The 24,649-nt window shown below is 29.5% G+C and overlaps 1 protein-coding gene and 16 non-coding genes across 17 annotated transcripts; 9 read left to right on the top strand and 8 right to left on the bottom strand.

The window, feature by feature from the left end:
- Positions 1–837: 837 nt before the first annotated feature.
- LOC124456869 lies at positions 838–2,580 on the top strand. The gene has a single exon (XM_047007180.1). It carries the CDS (start codon positions 838–840, stop codon positions 2,578–2,580), a length of 1,743 nt encoding a protein of 580 aa, XP_046863136.1.
- Positions 2,581–5,759: 3,179 nt separating this feature from the next.
- Trnap-ugg lies at positions 5,760–5,831 on the bottom strand. Its single transcript has one exon. It is a non-coding gene; the product is annotated as a tRNA-Pro (tRNA).
- Positions 5,832–6,716: 885 nt separating this feature from the next.
- Trnak-uuu lies at positions 6,717–6,789 on the top strand. The gene has a single exon. It is a non-coding gene; the product is annotated as a tRNA-Lys (tRNA).
- Positions 6,790–7,830: 1,041 nt separating this feature from the next.
- On the bottom strand, positions 7,831–7,902 carry Trnap-ugg. Its single transcript has one exon. It is a non-coding gene; the product is annotated as a tRNA-Pro (tRNA).
- An 892-nt stretch (positions 7,903–8,794) lies between these two features.
- Positions 8,795–8,867, top strand: Trnak-uuu. Its single transcript has one exon. It is a non-coding gene; the product is annotated as a tRNA-Lys (tRNA).
- A 1,359-nt stretch (positions 8,868–10,226) lies between these two features.
- Positions 10,227–10,298, bottom strand: Trnap-ugg. The gene has a single exon. It is a non-coding gene; the product is annotated as a tRNA-Pro (tRNA).
- An 885-nt stretch (positions 10,299–11,183) lies between these two features.
- On the top strand, positions 11,184–11,256 carry Trnak-uuu. The gene has a single exon. It is a non-coding gene; the product is annotated as a tRNA-Lys (tRNA).
- A 1,344-nt stretch (positions 11,257–12,600) lies between these two features.
- Trnap-ugg lies at positions 12,601–12,673 on the bottom strand. The gene has a single exon. It is a non-coding gene; the product is annotated as a tRNA-Pro (tRNA).
- An 891-nt stretch (positions 12,674–13,564) lies between these two features.
- Positions 13,565–13,637, top strand: Trnak-uuu. The gene has a single exon. It is a non-coding gene; the product is annotated as a tRNA-Lys (tRNA).
- A 1,358-nt stretch (positions 13,638–14,995) lies between these two features.
- On the bottom strand, positions 14,996–15,067 carry Trnap-ugg. The gene has a single exon. It is a non-coding gene; the product is annotated as a tRNA-Pro (tRNA).
- An 891-nt stretch (positions 15,068–15,958) lies between these two features.
- Positions 15,959–16,031, top strand: Trnak-uuu. Its single transcript has one exon. It is a non-coding gene; the product is annotated as a tRNA-Lys (tRNA).
- A 1,352-nt stretch (positions 16,032–17,383) lies between these two features.
- Trnap-ugg lies at positions 17,384–17,455 on the bottom strand. The gene has a single exon. It is a non-coding gene; the product is annotated as a tRNA-Pro (tRNA).
- Positions 17,456–18,343: 888 nt separating this feature from the next.
- Trnak-uuu lies at positions 18,344–18,416 on the top strand. The gene has a single exon. It is a non-coding gene; the product is annotated as a tRNA-Lys (tRNA).
- A 1,360-nt stretch (positions 18,417–19,776) lies between these two features.
- Positions 19,777–19,848, bottom strand: Trnap-ugg. The gene has a single exon. It is a non-coding gene; the product is annotated as a tRNA-Pro (tRNA).
- An 889-nt stretch (positions 19,849–20,737) lies between these two features.
- Positions 20,738–20,810, top strand: Trnak-uuu. Its single transcript has one exon. It is a non-coding gene; the product is annotated as a tRNA-Lys (tRNA).
- Positions 20,811–21,851: 1,041 nt separating this feature from the next.
- On the bottom strand, positions 21,852–21,923 carry Trnap-ugg. Its single transcript has one exon. It is a non-coding gene; the product is annotated as a tRNA-Pro (tRNA).
- Positions 21,924–22,807: 884 nt separating this feature from the next.
- On the top strand, positions 22,808–22,880 carry Trnak-uuu. Its single transcript has one exon. It is a non-coding gene; the product is annotated as a tRNA-Lys (tRNA).
- The last annotated feature ends 1,769 nt before the right edge of the window (positions 22,881–24,649 follow it).

Below are 24,649 nucleotides of genomic sequence, written 5' to 3'. Positions count from 1 at the left end.
TGATGAAATGAGCAATGTAGCAGAAAGTTCCCCTGCGGTAATGTCCGAGGAATCTGTCAACACTCCCACCGAAATAAGCCCAACAAATGAGGAAAATTTTCCGAATCAAATTACGTCCCAATCTGAAGTAAAAAATGAATCTGAAAATACACGAAGTCCCTGCGGGTTACAAATGGAGAAACCAAAGCTACCGAAATTTTCGGGCGACGTACGTGAATATGCAATATTTCGTGCGGATTTCAAGCATGCAATTGAATCGAGATATACAAAACGAGATTCAATAACACTACTGCGAACTTGTTTGAAAGAGAAACCACTTGAATTAATAAAAGGTATTGGTTCTGATTATGATGTAGCGTGGGAATACTTAGATTCAATTTACGGGGACCCTCGGTACGTGTCAGACACCATAACGCAGGACATCGTTAAATTTAAAGCCCTAGAAACAGGAGAAGACGCGCGTTTCTGTGATTTAGTTCATTTGGTTAGGCGGTGTTTCAGCACGTTGAAAGAGGTAGGGGTTTCGAGTGACATGGATAACAGCCACATGCTATCCATAATTGAACAAAAGATGTGTCCAGATGATGAAAAGTGTGGTCGAGAGACTTAGAGAGAGAGAAAAGGCCCGCAAACCTTAAAGCGTTGATGAATTGGATGACAATTGAGATGAAGTCGCGCATGCATGCAACAGCCCCAGTCAGGAGTGGTACGTCTCTCACTCGACGCAAAGTCAATCATGTCAATGGTACAGTCACGGAAGAAAGTAAAAACTGATTCAAGTGTTGGCTCTGCAAGAACTCAAATCATTGGCCGGACCAGTGTCAAAAATTGGCAGCGATGTCTGTTGATGAGCGAATAAAAGTTGCAAAAGATAATCACGTGTGTTTCAGCTGCTTGAAGAAAGCGGGTCGGGATCATCGTCAGGCAAATTGCAGCAGGCGAAAGCAATGCACCAAGTATGAAAATGGAGTCCAGTGCACATCCAGTCACCATCCACTGCTGCACAATTCAGGTGCAACCATTGCATTAGTAACTGGTCTAAACGACTCAATCCTACCAGTTATTTCTGCCAACATTTGCGGATCAAATGGTCTCTACAAGCGCGGCAACGTTCTTCTGGATACTGGATCTCAGATAAGTCTAATCCGCAGCGAAACGGCGGAGAGTCTCGGTCTGAAAGGGAAAGACATCTCCGTTAACATCGTAAAAATAGGTGGAGAGGAAGAGTCAATCTGCACAAAGAGCTACAAAGTTCAAGTAAGCAGAATCGGAGAATCAAAGAAGTACACAATCACTGCAGTTGGAATACCATATATCAGTGAGGATGTCAAAGGAATCAATACCAGGAATGCAATCGAAAAACTCGGATTACCAAAGGATAAGGTGAAGCGTGGAAAGGGCCAAGCCGACTTACTTGTTGGAATCGATCATTCATACATGCACACGGGTCAAACGAAGCAAGTCGAACATGTGGTCGCGAGAGAATCGCCACTCGGCTGGGTTCTGTTCGGATCATCAACGGGACAGTCATACAATGCAACAACAACTGTGTTACACGTGAGGTACCCAGAAGCAGTTGATTTATCAGAATTTTGGGCAACCGAAGCCATGGGAGTAACAGTAAAGCCGTGCACCTGTGAAGCTGAAAAATCGAGCCAATCCGAAAGAGAAGAAAAGCAAGTGATTGAACAGTCTGCAAAAAAGGTTGGAAAGCAGTGGATGATTCCATATCCATGGAAGAAAAACCCCCAAGACTTACCAGACAACAGAATCCAGGCATTGAAACGACTAGAGTCAACTGAGCGTCGATTATTGAAAATTCCTACGCAAGCAGCAGCGTACAACAACAAGATGACAGAAATGGAAAACATGGGGTTTTCTCGAAAGTTATCCGAGAAGGAAGTTAAAGAACACAAACAACCATTCCATTACATCTCCCACCATGCAGTTCTAAGACCTGACAGTACGAGCACCCCGGTTCGTATCGTGTTCAACTCGTCCGCTACGTTCCTAGGACATAAGCTCAACGATTATTGGCAAAAGGGGCCTGATCTTCTGAACTCTCTATTCGGAGTTATTCTCCGTTTTAGGGAAAATAAAGTTGCCCTCACTGCTGACATCTCAAAGATGTACCACCGAGTCCTTATTTCTGTCGAAGAGCAGCACGCACACCGATTCCTATGGAGGGATTTAGAGATTGATAGACCTCCGGACACTTTCGTTATGAACGTACTTACGTTCGGTGACAAACCTGCACCAGCGATGGCCCAAGTTGTCTTGCGGAAAACTGCAGATGAAGGAGCATCACAGAACCCGAGAGCAGCAAAAGTTATAATGGACAATTCTTACATGGACGATATTCTGGATTCAGTTGCTACAAATGAAGAAGCAATCGGGTTGATTAAAGCAATCGACAGCATCCTTGATAATGGCGGGTTTCATGAGAAGGGATGGCAATCAAACGGAGAGTTGAACAGGAAAGACGAGCAAGAAGATGGTAATGAAGTTGATGTTCCTCATGGAAAACAAGAGTCAAAAGTGCTCGGCCTGGCCTGGAACAAGAAAGAGGATGTGCTTTAGTATAAAGTAAAAGTAGAAATATGCCACACCCAACATTCAAAGTTCACAAAGAGGAAGATCCTAAGCCAAGTCGCTAGAATATATGACCGAATTGGGCTTTGCAGCACCTTACCTTATAAGAGCAAAGATTGGTTTGCAGGAACTGTGGCAGCAAGGACTCGACTGGGACCATGAACTATCGCAAAGTGATCAAACAAAATGGTTGATGTACTTTAAAGAGATGGATCAGTTAAACGAAATATCGTTGGAAAGATGTCTATGTCCCGTTGTAATGATTGAGCCACCGATCTTATGTGCCTTTGCCGACGCATCGCGAGAAGCATTTGGAACATGTGCATATTTGAGAAGTATAGAACCTACTGGAGTGGTGAACATACGGTTTGTTGCAGCAGTCACTAGTCGCCCCATTGAAAGAGCTAACAATACCCAGATTAGAACTACAAGCAGCCGTGTTAGCCAGCCGTTTATGCAAGACCATCCAAAATGAACTCCATATACCACTAAAAGAGAGTGTCTTGTTTACCGACAGCGCAATTGTTCTTTCGTGGATCCGCAGCCAGGGAAGACGACTCAAACCATTTGTTCCAAGTCGAGTCGGGGAAATACAAAGCAACGTCCAACCTGCTCAATGGAGACACATCCCAACGGATCAGAACGTGGCAGATGATGTATCACGTGGTCTCCGTGTTGTTGAGCTGTCGGATAGATGGAAAAACGGTCCTGAATTCCTGTACTTGCCAAAGGAAGAATGGCCGGTCGAAAACGCAAAACCCGATGCAAAAGAAGTTAAAACGGAATGTAAAAGTTCAAAATTGGTAGGTGCAGTGACAACGTCAGGAAACGTAATTGACAGTGAAAGGTTTTCAAGTTGGATAAAGCTCGTACGAGTTACTGCTTGGGTTTTGAGAGCTAAGTCAACCTTATTAGCAAAGGTAGGGTCGACAGCGAAGGACACAGCAAGAGGAGATTGCTTAACACCGGCAGAACTCTAAAGAAGTAGGACATTCTGGATCAAAAGAGCTCAAACAAAGATTCGTGCACAAGTGAAATCTAACGAATTAAGATCTCTGAGCCCTTTTACCGATGAAGAAGGCACGGTCAGAGTTGGCGGAAGAATTGATAGCTCATTAGTTTCTTACAAAACCAAGCATCCTTCTCTCTTGCCCTATAATCACCAAATCTCGAAATTGATAGTGGAAGAGATTCAGAAAAGAGGTCACCACGGGGTGGCAACTACGGTAGCAAAAATCAGAAGAATGTATGGGATCATTCGAGCACATGATTTAGCAAAGAGCATCAAGGCAAAGTGTGTCACGTGTCGAGCAGCAAACTCAAAAACCGAATCACAGATAATGGCCAACTTACCACCACAGCGACTTGAACCCCATCCCCCACCGTTTCACTACACAGCATGCGACTACTTTGGACCACTGACTGTCAAAGTGGGAAGAAACAAGAGAACGAAACATTACTGAGTAATCTTTACGTGCCTAAATACTCGAGCAGTCCACCTAGAAATCGCCACTGATTGTTCAGCGATGGAATTTATCCAGATTCTGCCAAGATTCTTCTCAATTCGGGGATACCCAGCAGAAATCTTGAGTGATAACGGTACGCAGTTTGTTGGTGCATTGACCGATCTGCGCAAAATGATCCAAGGAGCTGACAAAAGGCTACTTCAAAACTACTGCGCAGAAAAGGGCGTACAATGGAAGTTTAGCACCCCAGCGTCACCACATCAAAACGGGTGTGCAGAGGCGAAGGTGAAAAGCTGCAAACGAGCCCTGAAGAGAGCGATTGGAGAACACATACTTACTCCGTTTGAGCGTCATACTTGTTTACTGGAAGTAGCGAATTTAGTAAATCAACGCCCAATTGGACGACCTCCGAATGATCCCGATGACGGCTCATATTTGTGCCTCAATGATATGCTCCTGGGTAGAGCATCTGTTCAAGTACCACAAGGTCCGTTTCAAGAAACCAAAAACCTCAGAAGAAGGGTGGAGTTTGTGCAAAAGATCGTGGAGTCGTATTGGAAACGATGGACAAGAGACACATTTCCATTACTTGTCTCCAGGAAAAAATGGAATCAGGAAAAGAGAAATATGCGAGTTGACGATGTGGTAATAGTGGCTGACGGACATGCTGTACGAGGAAAGTGGACAGTAGGACGGATAGTAGAAGTGTACCCCGGAGAGGATGGAAAGATACGAAACGTGAAGGTCAAAACAAGTTCAGGAGAGTACTCGAGACCAATCACCAAGATTGCTGTGATTCAAGCAGCAGAAGAAATAAACTGATAAGTAATGTTTCCTTATCGGGAGGATGGATTGCTGACAAACTGCATGGATATAATTATTTAGCACTAGAGGTTAATTTATGCATGTCTTAACCGACGCGTGATTTGACGCATAATATTCATTCGGACAAAAGGATTTAGTCTATAAGTGCAGCTGACAGTTACCACATGCTAACCTGAGCGAAAGCTTAATCATTGTATTGCTTTTATTATATCTACTAACCTGAATTGAAATTAATGTAGATCGTGAGGACCCGGCAAAGAAGTGAGTTTACGTAATTACGTTTGGTATACTGTTAAACAGAGCACATATGTGATTCATACTATATCATTATTTACTAGATCGAATAAAAATTATTTACTTATAATCTATACGATTCCGACTCACGTATCTATCGGACTGCTAACCTGAGAATCCAACAATGATTATAAAATTAGTGCATCAAATACTGGGATAACAAGACGACAAATTTTATTCTTAAAATGTGATCAATGTTACTCAGTATTTTACAAATATAATAAAATTTTGTGTGACAGTTATATAAAATATGAGTCAAAAAAACAAAATTTGTAATATTTTTGTTATAATGCAAGTGTTACCACTTACAAAGTGTTTTACAAAAATATTATTTTTTCAAACATTGCTTTCAAAAATATATATTTGTCTTAAGTTTTGAATAATGAATTGCAGAGTTTGAATGTAGGTCTTGCTGCAAACATATGATGTATTAAGAATTTCTTTGTCAAAAAGAAATTTTTACTTGAAAAAAATAACAAGTATTAAATCAGAATTGCTTGTGATAGAAAATTTTTATCACAAGTTGTTATTGGTAAATAACTAGTTTAGTGTTACATTCCCTATTTTTATGCTGATAAGTGTGGGCTCACCTGGAAATTGAACCCAGGACCTCTTGCTCCCAAAGCAAGAATCATACCACTAGACTAGTGAGCCGAATTGAAGTTGAGCCACCTCAAACATTTATTTAAGTTAGAGTTATATTCACTTATGATTTAATGTATTGTAACAATGGGTTTCTTTAAAAATAAACATGAATACGTTTTTTTCTCTTTATTTTGAAAGAAATAGTTAACAAAATATTTGGGAAAAAAAACTAATATTAAATCACAATTTTGCACCTAAAATTCTTTGAAACATTCTTTTACAAACATTCAAATTGGCTGTCTTAACATGCAATTTGTAATAAATGAAAAGATTGTAAACATAATAAATATCTTACGTAATTACTGGAAAACAATGACTAAGACTTAGTGCAACAAATACTGGGAAAACAAGATCACAAATTTTATTCTTAAATTGTGATCAATATTACTCAGTAATTTAAAAATATAATAAAAGTTTGTGTGACAGTTATATAAAATATGAGCAAAAAAAACAAAATTTGTAATATTTTTGTTATAATGCAAGTGTTACCACTTAACAAGTGTTTTACAAAATTATTATTTTTTCAAACATTGCTTTCAAAAATATGTATTTGTCTTAAGTTTTGAATAACGAATAGCAGAGTTTGAATATAGGTCTTGCTGCAAACATGTGATGTATTAAGAATTTCTTTGTTAAAAAATAAATTTTTAAGGAGTCAGATATATCTAGAATACTTTAATTTTACAAAATATGGTTTCTTCTGTCTTGTACTTTTATGAAAAATATAAATAACGTTTAAAGGCTTGTAAAGTATTTAACTTTACTGCTGAGAACTTTTAATAAGTGAAGAGGTATTTAGCACATCTTTTCAAATTTTACTGTATGCAAGTCAATGTTTCGATAAGTTTTATCAACCAAAAATAAGTGAGCAAGTAATTGTAGATTTTTCATGAAGCCCGATTAGCTCAGTTGGTAGAGCATCAGACTTTTAATCTGAGGGCCAGGGGTTCGAATCCCCTATCGGGCTGGGAAGATTTACACATTAAATTAAATCACATTGCTTCATGTTCATTTTTTGAAAATTAAAATCAAAGAAAGAAAAGCAAAATAATAATTAGAATTGGTATTTTTGTAAAAACGACTTAACAAATGTAATATTCTAATTAATAAAGTCATTGTAAACCACCAGATTACAAATCTATAATTAATGTGAGTGCTCACCAATGAGTTAAACCTAAGACCTATTCCTGCAAAGAATACAATCACACTGCTAGACAAATGAACCGACTTATTACATGCACTGAACTATAATTTAACTTGAAATGTTATCAACTGATTTTTTCATATTTGCTTTATACCAAGCAATGCATACTTCTAAAAAGACTCATGTGTAACAAGAATACTATGAAAGTTATTTAATTAATAATTTTAATAAAAATCTTTTATTTAACTAAAGTTAATGAAAAATTAACATAATGAAGATGTAATTGATGAAAATATGGTTAATTTAATAAAATTTCGAATTAAGTTGCTTGATAATAGTTTATTATAAATACTGTTTGTATAATGACAAGGGTACTAAATTCCGTTATTATCTATAAAAACACTGGTTAATACATAAAACCCTGTTGTTGATTTCATCTTAGTAATGGATGCTTTTAGATAAATTTACTTAATTACTGTTTAACAAAAACATTAATACATTGGTTTATTTTTTTGCTGTCAACACATTTATTCCGAAGTAATGATTTGAAATCTTTAATAGGATTCTCTAGATGAACAATACTAAATATGATAGTATACTTAATAATATGAAAACTCATTAAATTGTATTCTTTGATGAACCTAACAAAAGATTGCTTTATACATACTCAGTTAAAGAACCTATATCACTATCTAGTACTTAGTAATTTTTTCTGCAATTTATGTTACTAATAATATATACATATTGAAAAAAATAACAAGTATTAAATCAGAATTGCTTGTGATAGAAAATTTTTATCACAAGTTGTTATTGGTAAATAACTAGTTTAGTGTTACATTCCCTATTTTTATGCTGATAAGTGTAGGGCCCACCTGGGAATTGAACCCAGGACCTCTTGCTCCCAAAGCAAGAATCATACCACTAGACTAGTGAGCCGAATTGAAGTTGAGCCACCTCAAACATTTAATTAAGTTAGAGTTATATTCACTTATGATTTAATGTATTTTAACAATGGGTTTCTTTAAAAATAAACATGAATACGTTTTTTTCTCTTTACTTCGTAAGAAATACTTAACAAAATATTTGGGAAAAAAAACTAATAATAAATCACAATTTTGCACCTAAAAGCTTCTTTGGAACATTCTTTTCCAAACATTCAAATTGGCTGTCTTAACATGCAATTTGTAATAAATGAAAATATTGTAAACAGAATAAATTTCTTACGTAATCACAGGAAAACAATGATTAAGACTTAGTGCAACAAATACTGGGAAAACAAGATCACAAATTTTATTCTTAAATTGTGATCAATATTACTCAGTATTTTACAAATATAATAAAAGTTTGTGTGACAGTCATATAAAATATGAGCAAAAAAACAAAATTTGTAATATTTTTGTTGTAATGAAGTGTTACCACTTAACAAGTGTTTTACAAAATTATTAGTTTTTCAAACATTGCTTTCAAAAATATGTATTATGTATTTGTCTTAAGTTTTGAATAATGAATAGCAGAGTTTGAATATAGGTCTTGCTGCAAACATATGATGTATTAAGAATTTCTTTGTCAAAAAATAAATTTTTAAGGAGTCAGATATATCTATAATACTTTAATTTTACAAAATATGGTTTCTTCTGTTTTGTACTTTTATGAAAAATATAAATAACGTTTAAAGGCTTGTAAAGTATTTAACTTTACTGCTGAGAACTTTTAATAAGTGAAGAGGTATTTAGCACATCTTTTCAAATTTTACTGGATGCAAGTCAATGTTTCGATAAATTTTATCAACCAAAAATAAGTGAACAAGTAATTGTAGATTTTTCATGAAGCCCGATTAGCTCAGTTGGTAGAGCATCAGACTTTTAATCTGAGGGCCAGGGGTTCGAATCCCCTATCGGGCTGGGAAGATTTACACATTAAATTAAATCACATTGCTTCATGTTCATTTTTTGAGATTAAAATCAATGAAAGAAAAGCAAAATAATAATTAGAATTGGTATTTTGTAAAAACGACTTAACAAATGTAATATTCTAATTAATAAAGTCATTGTAAACCACCAGATTACAAATCTATAATTAATGTGAGTGCTCACTAATGAGTTAAACCTAAGACCTATTCCTGCAAAGAATACAATCACACTGCTAGACAAATGAACCGACTTATTACATGCACTGAACTATAATTTAACTTAAAACGTTATCAACTGATTTTTTTATATTTGGTTATATACCAAACAATGCATATTTCTAAAATGACTCATCTGTAACAAGAATACTATGAAAGTTACTTAATTAATAATTTTAATAAAAATCTTTTATTTAACTAAAGTTAATGAAAAATTAACATAATGAAGATGTAATTGATGAAAATATGGTTAATTTAATAAAATTTCGAATTAAGTTGCTTGATAAAATTTTTTTTATAAATACTGTTTGTATAATGACAAGGGTACTAAACTCCGTTTTTATCTATAAAAACATGGTTAATACATAAAACCCTGTTGTTGATTTCATCTTATCAACTGATTTTTTTATATTTTGTTTAAACCTAACAATGCATACTTCTAAAAAGACTCATATATAACAATAATGCTATGAAAGGTACTTAATTAATCATTTTAATAAAAATCTTTTATTTAACTAAAGTTAATGAAAATTAACATAATGAAGATGTAATTGATGAAAATATGGTAAATTTAATAAAATTTCGAATTAAGTTGCTTCATAATAGGTTTTTATAAATATTGTTTATATAATGACAAGGGTACTAAATTCCGTTATTATCTATAAAAACACTGGTTGATACATAAAACCCTGTTGTTGATTTCATCTTAGTAATGGATGCTTTTAGTTAAATTTACTTAATTATTGTTTAACAAAAACATTAATACATTGGCTTATTTTTTTTTTGCTGTCAGCACATTTATTCCGAAGTAATGATTTGAAATATTTAATAGGATTCTCTAGATGAACAATACTAAATATAATAGTATACTTAATAATATGAAAACTCATTAAATTGTATTCTTTGATGAACCTAACAAAAGATTGCTTTATACATACTCAGTTAGAGAACCTATATCACTATCCAGTACTTAGTAATTTTTTCTGCAATTTATGTTACTAATAATATATAGATATTGAAAAAAATAACAAGTATTAAATCAGAATTGCTTGTGATGGAAAATGTTTACCACAATTTGTTATTGGTAAATAACTAGTTTAGTGTTACATTCCCTATTTTTATGTTGATAAGTGTAGGGCTCACCTGGGAATTGAACCCAGGACCTCTTGCTCCCAAAGCAAGAATAATACCACTATAATAGTGAGCCAATTGAAGTTGAGCCACCTCAAACATTTAATTAAGTTAGAGTTATATTCACTTATGTTTTAATGTATTTTAACAATGGGTTTCTTTAAAAATAAACATGAATACGTTTTTTTCTCTTTACTTCGTAAGAAATACTTAACAAAATATTTGGGAAAAAAAACTAATAATAAATCACAATTTTGCACCTAAAAGCTTCTTTGGAACATTCTTTTCCAAACATTCAAATTGGCTGTCTTAACATGCAATTTGTAATAAATGAAAATATTGTAAACAGAATAAATTTCTTACGTAATCACTGGAAAACAATGATTAAGACTTAGTGCAACAAATACTGGGAAAACAAGATCACAAATTTTATTCTTAAATTGTGATCAATATTACTCAGTATTTTACAAATATAATAAAAGTTTGTGTGACAGTTATATAAAATATGAGCAAAAACAAAATTTGTAATATTTTTGTTGTAATGGAAGTGTTACCACTTACGAAGTGTTTTACAAAATATTATTTTTCAAACATTGCTTTCAAAATATGTATTATGTATTTGTCTTAAGTTTTGAATAATGAATAGCAGAGTTTGAATATAGGTCTTGCTGCAAACATATGATGTATTAAGAATTTCTTTGTCAAAAATAAATTTTAAGGAGTCAGATATATCTATAATACTTTAATTTTACAAAATATGGTTTCTTCTGTTTTGTACTTTTATGAAAAATATAAATAACGTTTAAAGGCTTGTAAAGTATTTAACTTTACTGCTGAGAACTTTTAATAAGTGAAGAGGTATTTAGCACATCTTTTCAAATTTTACTGGATGCAAGTCAATGTTTCGATAAATTTTATCAACCAAAAATAAGTGAACAAGTAATTGTAGATTTTTCATGAAGCCCGATTAGCTCAGTTGGTAGAGCATCAGACTTTTAATCTGAGGGCCAGGGGTTCGAATCCCCTATCGGGCTGGGAAAATTTTGACATTAAATTAAATCACATTGCTTCATGTTCATTTTTTGAGATTAAAATCAATGAAAGAAAAGCAAAATAATAATTAGAATTGGTATTTTTGTAAAAACGACTTAACAAATGTAATATTCTAATTAATAAAGTCATTGTAAACCACCAGATTACAAATCTATAATTAATGTGAGTGCTCACCAATGAGTTAAACCTAAGACCTATTCCTGCAAAGAATACAATCATACTGCTAGACAATGAACCGACTTATTACATGCACTGAACTATAATTTAACTTGAAATGTTATCAACTGATTTTTTTATATTTGGTTATATACCAAACAATGCATATTTCTAAAATGACTCATCTGTAACAAGAATACTATGAAAGTTACTTAATTAATAATTTTAATAAAAATCTTTAATTTAACTAAAGTTAATGAAAAATTAACATAATGAAGATGTAATTGATGAAAATATGGTTAATTTAATAAAATTTCGAATTAAGTTGCTTGATAATAGTTTTTTATAAATACTGTTTGTATAATGACAAGGGTACTAAACTCCGTTTTTATCTATAAAAACACTGGTTAATACATAAAACCCTGTTGTTGATTTCATCTTATCAACTGATTTTTTTATAATTTGTTTAAACCTAACAATGCATATTTCTAAAAAGACTCATATATAACAATAATGCTATGAAAGGTACTTAATAATTTTAATAAAAATCTTTTATTTAACTAAAGTTAATGAAAATTAACATAATGAAGATGTAATTGATGAAAATATGGTAAATTTAATAAAATTTCAAATTAAGTTGCTTCATAATAGGTTTTTATAAATATTGTTTATATAATGACAAGGGTACTAAATTCCGTTATTATCTATAAAAACACTGGTTGATACATAAAACCCTGTTGTTGATTTCATCTTAGTAATGGATGCTTTTAGTTAAATTTACTTAATCATTGTTTAACAAAAACATTAATACATTGGCTTATTTTTTTTTTGCTGTCAGCACATTTATTCCGAATTAATGATTTGAAATATTCTCTAGATGAACAATACTAAATATAATAGTATACTTAATAATATGAAAACTCATTAAATTGTATTCTTTGATGAACCTAACAAAAGAGTGCTTTATACATACTCAGTTAGAGAACCTATATCACTATCCAGTACTTAGTAATTTTTTCTGCAATTTATGTTACTAATAATATATAGATATTGCAAAAAATAACAAGTATTAAATCAGAATTGCTTGTGATGGAAAATGTTTACCACAATTTGTTATTGGTAAATAACTAGTTTAGTGTTACATTCCCTATTTTTATGTTGATAAGTGTAGCGCTCACCTGGGAATTGAACCCAGGACCTCTTGCTCCCAAAGCAAGAATAATACCACTATAATAGTGAGCCAAATTGAATTTGAGCCACCTCAAACATTTAATTAATTTAGAGTTATATTCACTTATGTTTTAATGTATTTTAACAATGGGTTTCTTTAAAAATAAACATGAATACGTTTTTTTCTCTTTACTTCGTAAGAAATACTTAACAAAATATTTGGGAAAAAAAACTAATAATAAATCACAATTTTGCACCTAAAAGCTTCTTTGGAACATTCTTTTCCAAACATTCAAATTGGCTGTCTTAACATGCAATTTGTAATAAATGAAAATATTGTAAACAGAATAAATTTCTTACGTAATCACTGGAAAACAATGATTAAGACTTAGTGCAACAAATACTGGGAAAACAAGATCACAAATTTTATTCTTAAATTGTGATCAATATTACTCAGTATTTTACAAATATAATAAAAGTTTGTGTGACAGTTATATAAAATATGAGCAAAAACAAAATTTGTAATATTTTTGTTGTAATGGAAGTGTTACCACTTACGAAGTGTTTTACAAAAATATTATTTTTTCAAACATTGCTTTCAAAAATATGTATTATGTATTTGTCTTAAGTTTTGAATAATGAATAGCAGAGTTTGAATATAGGTCTTGCTGCAAACATATGATGTATTAAGAATTTCTTTGTCAAAAAATAAATTTTTAAGGAGTCAGATATATCTATAATACTTTAATTTTACAAAATATGGTTTCTTCTGTTTTGTACTTTTATGAAAAATATAAATAACGTTTAAAGGCTTGTAAAGTATTTAACTTTACTGCTGAGAACTTTTAATAAGTGAAGAGGTATTTAGCACATCTTTTCAAATTTTACTGGATGCAAGTCAATGTTTCGATAAATTTTATCAACCAAAAATAAGTGAACAAGTAATTGTAGATTTTTCATGAAGCCCGATTAGCTCAGTTGGTAGAGCATCAGACTTTTAATCTGAGGGCCAGGGGTTCGAATCCCCTATCGGGCTGGGAAGATTTACACATTAAATTAAATCACATTGCTTCATGTTCATTTTTTGAGATTAAAATCAATGAAAGAAAAGCAAAATAATAATTAGAATTGGTATTTTTGTAAAAACGACTTAACAAATGTAATATTCTAATTAATAAAGTCATTGTAAACCACCAGATTACAAATCTATAATTAATGTGAGTGCTCACTAATGAGTTAAACCTAAGACCTATTCCTGCAAAGAATACAATCACACTGCTAGACAAATGAACCGACTTATTACATGCACTGAACTATAATTTAACTTAAAACGTTATCAACTGATTTTTTTATATTTGGTTATATACCAAACAATGCATATTTCTAAAATGACTCATCTGTAACAAGAATACTATGAAAGTTACTTAATTAATAATTTTAATAAAAATCTTTTATTTAACTAAAGTTAATGAAAAATTAACATAATGAAGCTGTAATTGATGAAAATATGGTTAATTTAATAAAATTTCGAATTAAGTTGCTTGATAAAATTTTTTTTATAAATACTGTTTGTATAATGACAAGGGTACTAAACTCCGTTTTTATCTATAAAAACATGGTTAATACATAAAACCCTGTTGTTGATTTCATCTTATCAACTGTTTTTTTTATATTTTGTTTAAACCTAACAATGCATACTTCTAAAAAGACTCATATATAACAATAATGCTATGAAAGGTACTTAATTAATCATTTTAATAAAAATCTTTTATTTAACTAAAGTTAATGAAAATTAACATAATGAAGATGTAATTGATGAAAATATGGTAAATTTAATAAAATTTCAAATTAAGTTGCTTCATAATAGGTTTTATAAATATTGTTTATATAATGACAAGGGTACTAAATTCGTTATTATCTATAAAAACACTGGTTGATACATAAAACCCTGTTGTTGATTTCATCTTAGTAATGGATGCTTTTAGTTAAATTTACTTAATTATTGTTTAACAAAAACATTAATACATTGGCTTATTTTTTTTTTGCTGTCAGCACATTTATTCCGAAGTAATGATTTGAAATATTTAATAGGATTCTCTAGATGAACAATACTAAATATAATAGTATACTTAATAATATGAAAACTCATTAAATTGTATTCTTTGATGAACCTAACAAAATATTGCTTTGTACATACTCAGTTAGAGAACCTATATCACTATCCAGTACTTAGTAATTTTTTCTGCAATTTATGTTACTAATAATATATAGATATTGAAAAAAATAACAAGTATTAAATCAGAATTGCTTGTGATGGAAAATGTTTACCACAATTTGTTATTGGTAAATAACTAGTTTAGTGTTACATTCCCTATTTTTATGTTGATAAGTGTAGGGCTCACCTGGGAATTGAACCCAGGACCTCTTGCTCCCAAAGCAAGAATAATACCACTATAATAGTGAGCCGAATTGAAGTTGAGCCACCTCAAACATTTAATTAAGTTAGAGTTATATTCACTTATGTTTTAATGTATTTTAACAATGGGTTTCTTTAAAAATAAACATGAATACGTTTTTTTCTCTTTACTTCGTAAGAAATACTTAACAAAATATTTGGGAAAAAAAACTAATAATAAATCACAATTTTGCACCTAAAAGCTTCTTTGGAACATTCTTTTCCAAACATTCAAATTGGCTGTCTTAACATGCAATTTGTAATAAATGAAAATATTGTAAACATAATAAATTTCTTACGTAATCACTGGAAAACAATGATTAAGACTTAGTGCAACAAATACTGGGAAAACAAGATCACAAATTTTATTCTTAAATTGTGATCAATATTACTCAGTATTTTACAAATATAATAAAAGTTTGTGTGACAGTTATATAAAATATGAGCAAAAAAACAAAATTTGTAATATTTTTGTTGTAATGGAAGTGTTACCACTTACGAAGTGTTTTACAAAAATATTATTTTTTCAAACATTGCTTTCAAAAATATGTATTATGTATTTGTCTTAAGTTTTGAATAATGAATAGCAGAGTTTGAATATAGGTCTTGCTGCAAACATATGATGTATTAAGAATTTCTTTGTCAAAAATAAATTTTAAGGAGTCAGATATATCTATAATACTTTAATTTTACAAAATATGGTTTCTTCTGTTTTGTACTTTTATGAAAAATATAAATAACGTTTAAAGGCTTGTAAAGTATTTAACTTTACTGCTGAGAACTTTTAATAAGTGAAGAGGTATTTAGCACATCTTTTCAAATTTTACTGGATGCAAATCAATGTTTCGATAAATTTTATCAACCAAAAATAAGTGAACAAGTAATTGTAGATTTTTCATGAAGCCTGATTAGCTCAGTTGGTAGAGCATCAGACTTTTAATCTGAGGGCCAGGGGTTCGAATCCCCTATCGGGCTGGGAAAATTTTGACATTAAATTAAATCACATTGCTTCATGTTCATTTTTTGAGATTAAAATCAATGAAAGAAAAGCAAAATAATAATTAGAATTGGTATTTTTGTAAAAACGACTTAACAAATGTAATATTCTAATTAATAAAGTCATTGTAAACCACCAGATTACAAATCTATAATTAATGTGAGTGCTCACCAATGAGTTAAACCTAAGACCTATTCCTGCAAAGAATACAATCATACTGCTAGACGAATGAACCGACTTATTACATGCACTGAACTATAATTTAACTTGAAATGTTATCAAGTGATTTTTTTATATTTGGTTATATACCAAACAATGCATATTTCTAAAATGACTCATCTGTAACAAGAATACTATGAAAGTTACTTAATTAATAATTTTAATAAAAATCTTTAATTTAACTAAAGTTAATGAAAAATTAACATAATGAAGATGTAATTGATGAAAATATGGTTAATTTAATAAAATTTCGAATTAAGTTGCTTGATAATAGTTTTTTATAAATACTGTTTGTATAATGACAAGGGTACTAAACTCCGTTTTTATCTATAAAAACACTGGTTAATACATAAAACCCTGTTGTTGATTTCATCTTATCAACTGATTTTTTTATATTTTGTTTAAACCTAACAATGCATACTTCTAAAAAGACTCATATATAACAATAATGCTATGAAAGGTACTTAATAATTTTAATAAAAATCTTTTATTTAACTAAAGTTAATGAAAATTAACATAATGAAGATGTAATTGATGAAAATATGGTAAATTTAATAAAATTTCAAATTAAGTTGCTTCATAATAGGTTTTTATAAATATTGTTTATATAATGACAAGGGTACTAAATTCGTTATTATCTATAAAACACTGGTTGATACATAAACCCTGTTGTTGATTTCATCTTAGTAATGGATGCTTTTAGTTAAATTTACTTAATCATTGTTTAACAAAAACATTAATACATTGGCTTATTTTTTTTTTGCTGTCAGCACATTTATTCCGAAGTAATGATTTGAAATATTTAATAGGATTCTCTAGATGAACAATACTAAATATAATAGTATACTTAATAATATGAAAACTCATTAAATTGTATTCTTTGATGAACCTAACAAAAGAGTGCTTTATACATACTCAGTTAGAGAACCTATATCACTATCCAGTACTTAGTAATTTTTTCTGCAATTTATGTTACTAATAATATATAGATATTGCAAAAAATAACAAGTATTAAATCAGAATTGCTTGTGATGGAAAATGTTTACCACAATTTGTTATTGGTAAATAACTAGTTTAGTGTTACATTCCCTATTTTTATGTTGATAAGTGTAAGCTCACCTGGGAATTGAACCCAGGACCTCTTGCTCCCAAAGCAAGAATAATACCACTATAATAGTGAGCCAAATTGAATTTGAGCCACCTCAAACATTTAATTAATTTAGAGTTATATTCACTTATGTTTTAATGTATTTTAACAATGGGTTTCTTTAAAAATAAACATGAATACGTTTTTTCTCTTTACTGTAAGAAATACTTAACAAAATATTTGGGAAAAAACTAATAATAAATCACAATTTTGCACCTAAAAGCTTCTTTGGAACATTCTTTTCCAAACATTCAAATTGGCTGTCTTAACATGCAATTTGTAATAAATGAAAATATTGTAAACAGAATAAATTTCTTACGTAATCACTGGAAAACAATGATTAAGACTTAGTGCAACAAATACTGGGAAAACAAGATCACAAATTTTATTCTTAAATTGTGATCAATATTACTCAGTATTTTACAAATATAATAAAAGTTTGTGTGACAGTTATATAAAATATGAGCAAAAAAACAAAATTTGTAATATTTTTGTTGTAATGGAAGTGTTACCACTTACGAAGTGTTTTACAAAAATATTATTTTTTCAAACATTGCTTTCAAAAATATGTATTATGTATTTGTCTTAAGTTTTGAATAATGAATAGCAGAGTTTGAATATAGGTCTTGCTGCAAACATATGATGTATTAAGAATTTCTTTGTCAAAAAATAAATTTTTAAGGAGTCAGATATATCTATAATACTTTAATTTTACAAAATATGGTTTCTTCTGTTTTGTACTTTTATGAAAAATATAAATAACGTTTAAAGGCTTGTAAAGTATTTAACTTTACTGCTGAGAACTTTTAATAAGTGAAGAGGTATTTAGCACATCTTTTCAAATTTTACTGGATGCAAGTCAATGTTTCGATAAATTTTATCAACCAAAAATAAGTGAACAAGTAATTGTAGATTTTTCATTAAGCCCGATTAGCTCAGTTGGTAGAGCATCAGACTTTTAATCTGAGGGCCAGGGGTTCGAATCCCCTATCGGGCTGGGAAAATTTTGACATTAAATTAAATCACATTGCTTCATGTTCATTTTTTGAGATTAAAATCAATGAAAGAAAAGCAAAATAATAATTAGAATTGGTATTTTTGTAAAAACGACTTAACAAATGTAATATTCTAATTAATAAAGTCATTGTAAACCACCAGATTACAAATCTATAATTAATGTGAGTGCTCACCAATGAGTTAAACCTAAGACCTATTCCTGCAAAGAATACAATCATACTGCTAGACGAATGAACCGACTTATTACATGCACTGAACTATAATTTAACTTGAAATGTTATCAAGTGATTTTTTTATATTTGGTTATATACCAAACAATGCATATTTCTAAAATGACTCATCTGTAACAAGAATACTATGAAAGTTACTTAATTAATAATTTTAATAAAAATCTTTAATTTAACTAAAGTTAATGAAAAATTAACATAATGAAGATGTAATTGATGAAAATATGGTTAATTTAATAAAATTTCGAATTAAGTTGCTTGATAATAGTTTTTTATAAATACTGTTTGTATAATGACAAGGGTACTAAACTCCGTTTTTATCTATAAAAACACTGGTTAATACATAAAACCCTGTTGTTGATTTCATCTTATCAACTGATTTTTTTATATTTTGTTTAAACCTAACAATGCATACTTCTAAAAAGACTCATATATAACAATAATGCTATGAAAGGTACTTAATTAATAATTTTAATAAAAATCTTTTATTTAACTAAAGTTAATGAAAATTAACATAATGAAGATGTAATTGATGAAAATATGGTAAATTTAATAAAATTTCAAATTAAGTTGCTTCATAATAGGTTTTTATAAATATTGTTTATATAATGACAAGGGTACTAAATTCCGTTATTATCTATAAAAACACTGGTTGATACATAAAACCCTGTTGTTGATTTCATCTTAGTAATGGATGCTTTTAGTTAAATTTACTTAATTATTTTTTAACAAAAACATTAATACATTGGCTTATTTTTTTTTTGCTGTCAGCACATTTATTCCGAAGTAATGATTTGAAATATTTAATAGGATTCTCTAGATGAACAATACTAAATATAATAGTATACTTAATAATATGAAAACTCATTAAATTGTATTCTTTGATGAACCTAACAAAAGAGTGCTTTATACATACTCAGTTAGAGAACCTATATCACTATCCAGTACTTAGTAATTTTTTCTGCGATTTATGTTACTAATAATATATAGATATTGCAAAAAATAACAAGTATTAAATCAGAATTGCTTGTGATGGAAAATGTTTACCACAATTTGTTATTGGTAAATAATTAGTTTAGTGTTACATTCCCTATTTTTATGTTGATAAGTGTAGGGCTCACCTGGGAATTGAACCCAGGACCTCTTGCTCCCAAAGCAAGAATCATACCACTATACTAGTGAGCCGAATTGAAGTTGAGCCACCTCAAACATTTAATTAAGTTAGAGTTATATTCACTTATGTTTTAATGTATTTTAACAATGGGTTTCTTTAAAAATAAACATGAATACGTTTTTTTCTCTTTACTTCGTAAGAAATACTTAACAAAATATTTGGGAAAAAAAACTAATATTAAATCACAATTTTGCACCTAAAAGCACCTTTGGAACATTCTTTTCCAAACATTCAAATTGGCTGTCTTAACATGCAATTTGTAATAAATGAAAATATTGTAAACATAATAAATTTCTTACGTAATCACTGGAAAACAATAATTAAGACTTAGTGCAACAAATACTGGGAAAACAAGATCACAAATTTTATTCTTAAATTGTGATCAATATTACTCAGTATTTTACAAATATAATAAAAGTTTGTGTGCAGTTCTATAAAATATGAGCAAAAAAACAAAATTTGTAATATTTTTGTTGTAATGGAAGTGTTACCACTTACGAAGTGTTTTACAAAAATATTATTTTTTCAAACATTGCTTTCAAAAATATGTATTATGTATTTGTCTTAAGTTTTGAATAATGAATAGCAGAGTTTGAATATAGGTCTTGCTGCAAACATATGATGTATTAAGAATTTCTTTGTCAAAAAATAAATTTTTAAGGAGTCAGATATATCTATAATACTTTAATTTTACAAAATATGGTTCCTTCTGTTTTGTACTTTTATGAAAAATATAAATAACGTTTTAATGCTTGTAACTTTAACTTTACTATTGTGAACTTTAAATAAAAGAAGAGATATTTAGCACATCTTTTCAAATTTTACTGGATGTAATTCAATGTTTACATAAGTTTTATCAACCAAAATTAAGTGAACAAGTAATTGTAGATTTTTCATGAAGCCCGATTAGCTCAGTTGGTAGAGCATCAGACTTTTAATCTGAGGGCCAGGGGTTCGAATCCCCTATCGGGCTGGGAAGATTTACACATTAAATTAAATCACATTGCTTCATGTTCATTTTTTGAAAATTAAAATCAATGAAAGAAAAGCAAAATAATAATTAGAATTGGTATTTTTGTAAAAACGACTTAACAAATGTAATATTCTAATTAATAAAGTCATTGTAAACCACCAGATTACAAATCTATAATTAATGTGAGTGCTCACCAATGAGTTAAACCTAAGACCTATTCCTGCAAAGAATACAATCACACTGCTAGACAAATGAACCGACTTATTACATGCACTGAACTATAATTTAACTTGAAATGTTATCAACTGACTTTTTTATATTTGCTTTATACCAAACAATGCATACTTCTAAAAAGACTCATGTGTAACAAGAATACTATGAAAGTTACTTAATTAATAATTTTAATAAAAATCTTTTATTTAACTAAAGTTAATGAAAAATTAACATAATGAAGATGTAATTGATGAAAATATGGTTAATTTAGTAAAATTTCGAATTAAGTTGCTTGATAATAGTTTTTTATAAATACTGTTTGTATAATGACAAGGGTACTAAATTCCGTTTTTATCTACAAAAACACTAGTTGATACATAAAACCCTGTTGTTGATTTCATCTTAGTAATGGATGCTTTTAGATAAATTTACTTAATTACTGTTTAACAAAAACATTAATACATTGGTTTATTTTTTTGCTGTCAACACATTTATTCCGAAGTAATGATTTGAAATCTTTAATAGGATTCTCTAGATGAACAATACTAAATATGATAGTATACTTAATAATATGAAAACTCATTAAATTGTATTCTTTGATGAACCTAACAAAAGATTGCTTTAGACATACTCAGTTTGAGAACCTATATCACTATCTAGTACTTAGTAATTTTTTCTGCAATTTATGTTACTAATAATATATAGATATTGAAAAAAATAACAAGTATTAAATCAGAATTGCTTGTGATAGAAAATTTTTATCACAAGTTGTTATTGGTAAATAACTAGTTTAGTGTTACATTCCCTATTTTTATGCTGATAAGTGTAGGGCTCACCTGGGAATTGAACCCAGGACCTCTTGCTCCCAAAGCAAGAATCATACCACTAGACTAGTGAGCCGAATTGAAGTTGAGCCACCTCAAACATTTAATTAAATTAGAGTTATAGTCACTTATGTTTTAATGTATTGTAACAATGGGTTTCTTTAAAAATAAACATTAATACGTTTTTTCTCTTTACTTCGTAAGAAATTACTTAAGAAAATACTTGGGAAAAAAAACTAATATTAAATCACAATTTTGCACCTAAAAGCTTCTTTGGAACATTCTTTTAAAAACATTCAAATTGGCTATCTTAACATGCAATTTGTAATGAATGAAAATATTGTAAGCAATAAATTTCTTACGTAATTACTTGAAAACAATGATTAAGACTTAGTGCAACAAATACTGGGAAAACAAGATCACCAATTGCATTCTTAAATTGTGATCAATGTTACTCAGTATTTTACAAATATAATAAAAGTTTGTTTGAAAGTTATATATAATATGAGAAAAAAAAAAAAATTTGTAATATTTTTGTTATAATGCAAGTGTTACCACTTACGAAGTGTTTTACAAAAATATTATTTTTTCAAACATTGCTTTCAAAAATATATATTTGTCTTAAGTTTTAAATAATCAATAGCAGAGTTTGAATATAGGTCTTGCTGCAAACATATGATGTATTAAGAATTTCTTTGTCAAACAATAAATTTTTAAGGAGTCAGATATATCTATAATACTTTAATTTTACAAAATATGGTTTCTTCTGTTTTCTACTTTTGTTAAAAATGTAAATAACGTTTTAATGCTTGTAAAGTATTTAAGTTTACTGCTGAGAACTTTTAATAAGTGAAGAGGTATTTAGCACATCTTTTCGAGTTTTACTGGATGTACGTCAATGTTTAGATAACTTTTATCAACCAAAATTAAGTGAACAAGTGCTTGTAGATTTTTCATGAAGCCCAATTAGCTCAGTTGGTGGAGCATCACACTTTTAATCTGAGGGCCAGGGGTTCGAATCCCCTATCGGGCTGGGAAAATTTTGACATTAAATTAATCACATTGCTTCATGTTCATTCTTTGAAATTAAAATCAATGAAAGAAAACCAAAATAATAATTAGAATTGGTATTTTTGTAAAAACGACTTAATATAAATGTAATATTCTAATTAATAAAGTCATTGTAAACCGCCAGATTACAAATCGATCATTAATGTGAATGCTCACCAGTGAATTAAACCTAAGACCTATTCCTGAAAACATTACAATCATGCTGGTAGACAAGTGAACCAACTTATTACATGCATTGAAAAATAGTTTAACTTTAAATGTTATCAACTGATTTTTTATATTTTGTTTAAACCTAACACTGCATACTTCTAAAAAGACTCATCTATAACAATAATGCTATGAAAGGTACTTAATTAATAATGTTAATAAAAATCTTTAATTTAACTAAAGTTAATGACAAATTAACATAATGAAGATGTAATAGACGAAAATATGGTAAATTTAATAAAATTACAAATTAAGTTGCTTGACAATAGTCTTTTATAAATACTGTAAAATAAATGCCAAAAAAAGAAAAAGAACAAGTTCTATTTAAAAATGTAAATAATTTTTCCAGACTTTAGGAAAGAGCTTAAAGTCATTTTTGAGAGTTGAAAGACATTAACAGGCAACCATGTTCTTGCTGACATTAATAGGCAACCAAGTTTACCACCCTGCATCATCAAGCATTCTTGCTCACATTAACGCAACTGGACACACCCCCAACTTAGACGACTTTAAAATAATCTTCTCTTCCAGCTATACTTATGAACTCTCCATTCATGAAAGCCGTCTAATCAATAAATACAAGCCTTTACTTAATGTGCAAGGAAACTCCATTCCACTTAACCTCTTTTAATTTCTCTTTATTTCACTTCCTAACTTCCTTATCATGTATCCATTCGACACCGCTTCCTTTAGTAGTAATTTAACACCTGTTTGTAAATATAATATCTTGTCTTAACATCCTATTTATTATTTGTCTGAAGATGTCTTGAGTAAAGACGAAACGTCACAATAAATTTAACTTTACAATTCGTTTTTTTTTGTCTATTTCTATGGCTCTAATCAGAACTTTATGTTGGGCATTAATTTTTATCACACGAAGTTGAAAAACATCTGAGAAAAAAGATACAAAATTTGTTAAACTCTTTTTATTTTTAAGTGCTATGAAGTAATTTAGATAATAATTAGTTTATTCAATCATTGCTTTGATAACAATAATTATAGATATGACATTTTAATTGCAAAAAATGAGGCCGATTGTTTCTCCTGCATGTAGGATTAAAAATGATATGTTTTCTCTTTATCATTACATCATAGAATCTATTAGTTTTAAAACAAACAGAAATTGTGTAATATAATATTATTTTTAAATATTTAGCATGTGTTTTTTAACATTTTCAATTTTTTATCGAGATATTAATGATAATATGTCTATTTTGTATTACTGAAATAAAAAATTCTAGTTGGGAAAATGCCACAACTATAAAATTCATTTTAAGTTATAAACAGTTATAATGACGAATGCCATTAACAGGTTTGGAATCTGGCCTTTTGCTGCTAAAACGCATTAATTTAAGTATTTTATTATCACAGGTTACATTTTATAACTTACAATAAGCCAAAAACATTTTTTAATTTATTTATTTATATTTAAATCCTAACTTTCGTGTTATGTGCAAATTTTTTTAAGATTGTAGTAAATGATTTTGTTATTATTGTAAACAATTTTAATTTTTAGTCAGAATT

This window comes from Xenia sp. Carnegie-2017, unplaced genomic scaffold (assembly GCF_021976095.1).
Source record: "Xenia sp. Carnegie-2017 unplaced genomic scaffold, XeniaSp_v1 HiC_scaffold_6, whole genome shotgun sequence".
NCBI classification, from domain to species: Eukaryota; Metazoa; Cnidaria; class Anthozoa; order Malacalcyonacea; family Xeniidae; genus Xenia; species Xenia sp. Carnegie-2017.
The sequence above is the reverse complement of the archived record's forward strand: the minus strand, read 5'-3'. Positions and strand labels throughout refer to the sequence as shown.